Source organism: Emydura macquarii, unplaced genomic scaffold, assembly GCF_026122565.2.
Source record: "Emydura macquarii macquarii isolate MOO-44397 ecotype Brisbane River unplaced genomic scaffold, CSIRO-AGI_Emac_v2 contig_3603, whole genome shotgun sequence".
Lineage (NCBI taxonomy): Eukaryota > Metazoa > Chordata > Testudines > Chelidae > Emydura > Emydura macquarii.
The window spans coordinates 2,990,865-2,999,308 of record NW_027133740.1 but is presented as its reverse complement, the minus strand read 5'-3'; the positions used below and the strand labels follow the sequence as shown (position 1 = coordinate 2,999,308).

At 40.4% G+C, this 8,444-nt stretch overlaps 1 protein-coding gene across 1 annotated transcript in view; it reads right to left on the bottom strand.

The window, feature by feature from the left end:
• Window positions 1-33: 33 nt before the first annotated feature.
• Window positions 34-8,444, bottom strand: part of CCDC39 (coiled-coil domain 39 molecular ruler complex subunit) — a 30,827-nt gene continuing 22,416 nt past the window's right edge. The window contains exons 15-20 of the mRNA XM_067536491.1: window positions 8,060-8,219; window positions 6,381-6,487; window positions 2,423-2,563; window positions 2,057-2,236; window positions 1,673-1,761; window positions 34-702 (exon numbers count right to left, since the gene is read on the bottom strand). Of these exons, the coding sequence (XP_067392592.1) occupies window positions 534-702; window positions 1,673-1,761; window positions 2,057-2,236; window positions 2,423-2,563; window positions 6,381-6,487; window positions 8,060-8,219 (846 nt within the window). The 3' untranslated portion in view covers window positions 34-533. The remainder of the gene's footprint in view (window positions 703-1,672; window positions 1,762-2,056; window positions 2,237-2,422; window positions 2,564-6,380; window positions 6,488-8,059; window positions 8,220-8,444) is intronic.

Below are 8,444 nucleotides of genomic sequence, written 5' to 3'. Positions count from 1 at the left end.
TTTATATTAAAAATGAGAATCTCCACCTTGAAGGCTGGGCTTGCCCTCTACAGATACTTATTCAACATAACTTTTATTCTTAAAGATGTTTAATGGAATTTATAAAAAATTCCTCAGTTATGGTGCCATTTTGATGGGAACATAAGTTACTCTTATCATGAATATTGAAACTCATTTGTAAAGACCCTAGAAACATACTGTGACATACTTGTGACAACTAAAGATTTGAATCAGACATTTTCTGAGTATTTCCCAAAAGTCCTTTAGTCATAACAGCAGGAATTAAAAAACACAATTTCATTTAAATTTATTTGTTAAACATTTTCTGCCAATTTTATTTAACTCATTGCTTGTGTACTACTATTACCATAACATACATTTTCCTAGCCCCAAAATTAAAACATGTACTTTAGTCTAGTAAATATTTCTAATTGCCAGAAGATCTTTCTAAATAAGGAAATGTGCATTAAACCAATTTTACAAATTCAAAAGCATTAGTGTGATACTAGCATGCTGTAGTGGAGTTCAAAATATTATTTCAGGCTCTTTCTGCTATGAAGACTACTGGAGCTGCTAGCTGCAGTGGAAGGTCGTGAACCAGCAGTTGCTGTTGCTGCAGGAGAACTAAATGATAAATTTAGATCTATAATTTTAAGTGGGGATGTCTGGCCAGTCGCTGAACCTGTGGTGCTCCTGGTTGATCTAAAAGACAAAATAAGATTACTGTAAGGTTAGAATGTAGACAAAACTCTCAATTAATAAGGGAAAAATGTGTAGTTGATAAGACTTGTATTAAATGATCCTCTAAGCACTTTGCAAGACTAGTGCACCTCATTTTACAGGTGTGGTAGTAGAATAGTATTGATAATCTTAAATTTGAAATCTGATCCCCAGTAACAGTCAAATTCATGCTAATAGTGCTGATCAGAAGGAGGGAAGAAAGGCAGAAGGAACTAGATTCTATAAACTGTGGGCAAGATGCTTAATGTTTGCCCCTGATACTCTAGAAATCCTCATCTAAAATCTTCAAGACATCTACAGGAAATTTATCTGGTCATAGCTGAAAACTTCACTCAAGCAACAATATTTGTAACATCACAGGTGGAGTACATTTCCTTTTGTAATGGAAGAGGAGGTACTTTGGTTTGTTAACAACCACCAGGATAAGCTTTTTTAAAATAAAATAAAAAAAATTTTTGTCATGGGAAAGGGTTTAAGTTTAAGCTGAGTTTAAGACTGATAGCCCAGAAGACTGCAAGTGCAAAAATGCCGACTGTAAGGAGAAGAGCTGGATTTTCTGAATCAATTTGAAAATCATCTACAAGTGAACTGTACTCCAGTGAAAGAGCAAAGTAGGAGGAAATAGGAAAAATGAAAATATGATCCTAAGCAATTTCAAAGCACTGCTACCAAGGAAGTCTGAAATTACTATCCTCCTAGGCTAGACAGAGGCACAGGACTTGTCCACGCATCTAAAGTGACATAGGCTGTGTTTGCTAAGAGGGTTTAATAAAAGATTTGAGGGAAATAATGTGGAGAATCTATAGCCAAGCTTTTACTAGCCAACAGGGATGAGCCAAGAAGAGACAAAAGGAGGAATCTGGGTGGGAGTAGGAGGAATAACTACAGTATTACTTAAAAAAAAAAAAAAAAAAAAAAAAAACCCACTCACCTGACAGATGCCACTGAGCTTTGTGAAGATGATGATCTAGAACTGTAATGACTACCTATGGAAGCAGCTGTAGGAAGTTCTAAACAAGCCTGGAAGAGAAAAGAGATCTACTATTGGTCTTTGCAAGTGAGCTATATGACATATCACACATGGTATCATAGAAATTGGTAGTGTATAACTACCTTCAGTATATTCCCTTATTTTCAATACTAACAACATGACCTGAACATAACACCTTTGTTTTACAAAGGCCATATTGTATTTTTTTAAATTGAAGCACAATGTTTTTGAATCACTGAAGTAATTTAAATCCATTAATTGTTTATCCATAAACAGTAAGTGTCAACATTTTCAACAACAGTTCAAGTCAACTAGACATGCTACCTGTTGAAAGTATGTTTGAAAGGATATAGTTAAATCAGGATGTGCTTCTAAAACATCAACCAACAGTTTGTCAATGGTTCTGTTGTAGTCTTTCAGCTCACGAAGATCAATGTCTTCTTCCTCCTGTGTTTTTGTTTTACTTTTCTTTAAAGATCGAACTTCTTTGGACAGTCTGGAACACTTTTGGCATAAAACAGGTAAATGCAATTAAACAGTTTAATATCACGAAAACAGAATTTAAATACCTTTTATGAAAGGCCAAATGCTTTCAGTAACTGACTTAAATTTTGTTTGTGCTGCATTTTTACTATACTCCAACTAAAACTCAAATCAATAAAAAAAAGAGGTCCCATTAATTAAACCAACCTGTGTCATGATTCTTTCTAATTTTGGCTTCTGTTGATCTATTTCTTTGTTCAGCTGCAAAATATGAGCTTGCTTCTCATTTATTTTTTCTTGGTAGACAGCCTCCTCCTTTATCATGATGTCTGAAGTATTTTCCATAGTCTGAAAGAAAAAATACAGATCAAATATGACCATCAAAGAACAATGTTTTATTAGTTTAAAAAGCTTTATGAATATTAAAGTAAATACAGTGATTATAATACCCTTGCAATAGTTTTACACTTAACATTTTGTATTAGGTATCAACTTTTTTTTTCCCTCTTGTTGCTTTTGGACCAGATTTTTAATGGGAGTTAGGGGTTTCACCACACAGTGATACCTGATTTAGGAGCCAAAATTGCATTGACTGTCAACTTTAAAAATCTGGACCTTTAACCATAGTCTCCACCTTTAAAGTGTTAGAACTATGATCAGACAAGCCACACCATTAGTTGTCTTGCTTGCCTGTATGTAACATGCTTATCGCAAGCTCAAGGGGGTGAGGTCCTTGTTCAGCTGGCTGGAAGAAAGAGGGTTATTGCATTATTGCACCTTTTTAAGGGCTCCCTGTTATCTGGGCAGAGGGGGTAAGCAGAGTAACGCTTACAGGGAAGAACAGGAAGCAGTTGGATCATATGTGGGCATGGGAGGTATTGCCCTTCTAGCTGCCTGGAAATGTGGGGGGGTGGAGGTATTTATATCCCATGTAGCCCCAGAGATGTCCTTTTTTACATAGATGAGGCTCACTGTGGCAAAAATAAGCAGGCTGCAACACCAGCTTCAAATGGGACCCTTAGACAAGGTAGCCTGGAAGCAAGGAATCCCCAAACCACATGGAAGAGGGGGCAGAGCTAACATACTCCCAGGCAGTGTGGGGAAGGAGGTGCAAAGCCAGGGTCCTGGAGGCAGGAGAGAAAGGGGAAACCCCCTTAAGACACCAGGCTCTTATCAATAACCAGCAGCTGCTGTAAGTGGGAGGCAGAGAAGCCTGCTGCACTTACATGAGGCTGCAGGGCCCCATCACGTGGCACTGGAGGTCTCCAGCAGCCTCAGCGGCCATGGGTTCCCTGTGAGGACTAGAGTCAGGGCTAGTCTATGCTAAAGTTAGGCCAGTGTAAAGCAGCTTTCATCGACCTAACTATGTCTGTGTCTACACTACAGCCTTCCTCCTGACGATGTAAGTGCCCTATTGCACTGCCATAACTCCACCTCCACAAGAGGCGTAAGGCTTATGTCCTGGTAGGTAAGGTGACAGTGCATGTGGAGACACTGCCTTACATTGGCTGTCGGCTGTCCTGTAAGTCCTGCCATGAAATTTACGTTTGTATTGTAGACGTACTATGTACTCTCAGAAAGAGCAGCAGCAGCAACCCAAAGCCAGCTGGCTGTTTTCCCCGGCAAAGGTTTTTTTGTTGTAGGGGGGGTGGGTTAGTGACCCCCTTAGAGGACGAGGGGTTGAGGACCTAGCTGAGCTCTTTCTCCTCCCCCAAGTCATATGTAGGGGGGAAGAAAAGAGGAGGGATAATTCCCTCAGCACTTCCCCCCAAGCAGCAACAGCCAGAGAAAGAAAAGCAAGTGGCTCCTTGCAGGGGAGGGGGCTTACTAGGCTCCCTGTACCATGGCATAGTGAGCGGTTGGCCTCGTGCAGGAACGGACCAGCATCATATGCTACTGTTAGTCGCCTATCTGGTATTATGTTTGCCAGTAGGCTGTGAGGTTACACGGCTCTTTGTAGCACGTTCTTTGTCCAAACGTTTTCAGTTGGGTGGTCTCAAGACACAGGTCCTTGTGTGGATTCACATCAGTGTTCAGACACTTCTGGATCTGTGGCCTGGTCTCAACCAAATATGCAGACACAACTAGGAGGCAACCTTGTTCCAGGCAGCATTCTTGGTAGCTTTTTTCTTTTTGTTGAGTTTTTAGAGTAGAACTAGTGACGGTTAGCGAGGGATGCTTCTGGAAGAGCTTTGGTGTGGAGGAGTGATTTGTCCTGAGGGTCTCAAAAATAGATTGAGGGTGAAGGGAGTCCATCATGCTATAGGACGGTGGTAAGATTAGGATTTGCCCAGCAGGGGCGTTAAGGACATATTCATGGAGATGGCAGGCCCCCCCCCAATATACTAATTTGTTACAGTTTTTAGCCAGGGGCTCATAACATGGGAACTACAAGCGCATGAATTTGGTTCCCGCTCATTCTGGATTGGGATCGCAACAGCTGTGGCCTAACTAGGGCTAGGGGGCCACAGCAATTCAGGCAATTGGGCAATGGCACTCAAATGTCTACAGGATGTACATGAAACTCAGCTAATTTTCCAGTGTTTCTAATTTCAGAACCAAACAAATGAGCCAAGTGACTGGTGTGGATCTGTGCACACAGAATATGTATACTGAGCACATAAGCAGGCTTCCAGATCATCTGGATGTTCACAGCTGTGCCTGGATGCTGAGACAATCTTGAGCTGGTATGGAAGGTGGAACGTGCTGTGGGACCACCTGATGCCCCTCATATATTCTTTTGTGGCCTGAAAGCAGGCACGTGCACTTATTGTTCATGCTGGTAAAAAACCAACTTGAAGTGTGACAGGGTGCTAGGCAAAAGAAAATGGAGCCAGCTCTCTGTCATGTGAGCTCCAATTAAGAAAGGAGAATTGGAGCCAGAGGAGTAAGCTTGCACTTAGTGCGCCAACAGGGAGCAGCTGCTGGGCTCATTAGCTGGGGCTATAAAAGGCTCACAGGCAGGCAGTGTGGGGGGCCAGAAAGGGAGAAGCCACAGAGTAGGGAGGAGGATGAGCTCACCCTGGTTGGTGGCTGAGACTGGGAGGCGCCTGAGGCTGTTAAGCTGGACTGTTTGTAAATAGAAGGTGGTGGGCAAGCAACCTGTAAACAAACCTCACTGGTGGGAGCATGAAGCCAAGGTGTCTGAGTGGTTTGTGGGTGCAGAGGACCTGAGCAACAGGAGGGCCCTGTGCAAACCCGCTACAGGAAGGCAAAAGGAGATCGAAGCAGGGAGAGGACATATTTTTGTCCATAAATATTTGGAAGTCCATTGGGAATTGGGAGGCAGCCAAGCTAAATTGCTGGCACCTCCTTGTGACAGGTGTCCAGTGCAGGTGGGGTTTGCCTTTTCCAAAGCAGGTCTGAGAGCTGGTTATAATATTGTAACTTAGTACAAAAAAAACCTCATGACAGATATCCAGTGCAGGCACTCATGGAAGGAATATGGTTATTGGATAAAATAGAGTGGAAGAGAATCTGAAAGAAAGCATCTGTTAAGGGAGCTGAGAAAGTGGGGTTTGGAGCTCCTACACCTGGTACAGTGGGGAGCCAGTCCCCTCCTTTTACCTCATATAAGGTAAGGGTGGTGGGGTCCCAGCAACGGGATGGCAGGGACTAGGTTGGGGATTACATGGAAATAACTTGGGAAAGTTTGACCTTCACTATACATGCTATTCCTAGATATTTTAAGTGACTGAAGTTGCAGCCTAATTATATCACACCCATTGTCTCCTGTCTTTCTTCCAGGATGGCCAGACAATGGATAAATAACTACATAAATTACTATCTGAATTTACATATATGTAGACTTTATTTTACATGTAGTAAGAATTTGAAAAATCCTGGCTAAAATTTTCAGAGGTGTCTGTCTTGACAGCTTAAGTCTCATTAAAAATCAATGGCATCTAAGTTAAATTGAAGTGCCTATGTCGTTTTGAAAATGGGACTTAGGCTCCTATCGGTTTGACACTTTTTTGAAAATTTTACCCTCATGAGGTAAAATTTTATGTCCATGAGCAGTAGGAAAGGGGGTGCAGAGAATTCACAAAAGAGAATGAGGAAAAATATTTCTAGAATGCTTCTTAATCCATGAGGGGGAAAAATTGCTATGCTAAGGAAAACCATGGCTTCGCCTATAGAAATGGAAATCTCATTTGCCCATTACCTGAAGGTCTTCCTGAAGCTCCTTAATCTGTCTTCGCTTGTATCTGTATTTTTCATCAGCAGCTCTTTTCTCTTCTTCTAATTGCAGCTTTTCTTCGTACTCTTCACCTACAACAGAGTTAGAGTTTAAACGAGTTAGAGTTTAAACATTGTACAAGGTGTGCACATTAACATGTTTATGACATTACATTTCATCCCAAAACTGGAGTATCGCTGCATTTTAAAGTAAGTGCACCAAAATGTATTTAAGAACAATACACTGAGACATCATTTATGACCGTATCTAGGTAACAAGTCTTTTGCTAGATCGCCTTGAGGATCTGCAATTGTGCATTATACTAACCTGGGCAGTATATTCACTAGCTTAAATACCTGATCTTGCAATGATCAACTGCTGAACAACAGATGTATTTGTAAATCAAAAAGAAGTATAGTTGGCAATACAAGGTTGAATCACCCCATGAAACTCAAACGCTTTAATCTCTTTTTGATTATTTAGGTAATTGATTAACGTGTCTACTACGGCAAGGGGGAACCTTAAACAGCCTAATGTTGTCTACAGTGCTTCTGAAAAGCCATTAGGACTTTCTTGTAGAATTATACCATAGGTATTTTAGGAGACTTACAATTGTATTACTCAACTATATAGCTTTTAAAAAAAAAAGATACGGCTACTGTACTATAAGATGAATACATGAAATGTTAAAAGAACTACCAAATGGAAGGCTTAAAGGAAGTCTGTGTCCAAATGGGTCCACAGTGCCTGCTTTTAATTTATTACAAACTTACTGGGAACATCCTCAAAAGACTATTTTTTTAAATACTCCACAAATTTGTCATCTAAAAACAAGGGGAAAAGTGACTGGTTTATCAAGGATAAGGATTTAAGAGCCATTGCTGTATGGACAGCAGAGGGCGCAAAAGTTCAACAGGCCCTGTCTTTGCAGTTATATTTGTGCATGAGTGTGATCAATGATAAAACTAAACAAAAGTCTGATGAAAAAAACAGCTTAAGTTTACAATGAGGTCTCAACAAAAGGTAAATGACACAAAATCCTACAGGATTCCACAAACTGTACTGTGCAGATCCAGCATGTTAAAAGTTGTCTACACAGTACACAAACAGTGGCACCATCCTCAGCTCACCTTTTTACCTAATGACAGAACTCCCTATAGTGAAAACAGAAAATAAACAATACTGTTGATAAGGGACCTGCCTGCATCAGTACCTCACAACTACTATGCCTTGCTGTGCTGACACAGAATTCATACACTTGCAGACCTACTGTCCATTCCTCCTTTCACTGATTAAGGGCCTTACTGTGGAAGTACTTTGTGCAGCCTCTCTACAACACTTTGTGCCTCCCCCTACTGTGGTTCTGCTGTACTTGATAGTTTTCACAATCCTTACTTGTGTCTAAAAATGTGCATATAAATCATAAGGCAGAACTTGAACTGTAATAGCATCTTATTGCTCTTTTTCCTGTACCTAGTCTTTCTACTCCGCCCTGGTGCACTGACAGCAGCATTCAAAATTACTGTCTTCTGCTACTATCAGTGTATTCTGTAGCTGATTTATTTAGTAAGTACAATCCTTTGGTATCATTGCTTTAGTCCAGTGTACATGGTTTATGTTGTCATATCTAGCTCACAAGTAATAATAATGTTCATTTTACATACTTGTCTCTGTCACTGTTTTAAAAGAATTTCGGTAATTGCTATTGCAGTTATTAAGCACGTGCATGGTATTTTGCAAGGCTATGACTTCCTTTTCAGCTTTGCGGATCTTTGCATCCAAATCATCACCTTCACGTTGAAGGTCCTCCTTTTCCTGGGCAGCCTGAAAATAAAAACAGACATCTAAGATAGATAGATAGATAAATAATTGAACAGACACATTGTGACGCAGTCTATGGGCTGCATGTATCTTACTGAAACACATGAATAATATTACGACAATAACAAAATAATACTTGAAGTTAAGTAGTTAAAACAAAACTTTTTTCTATACTCTTACAAGAGCTCTAGTTTGCTCAATCTTAGACCTTGATCTTATCATGAGCAC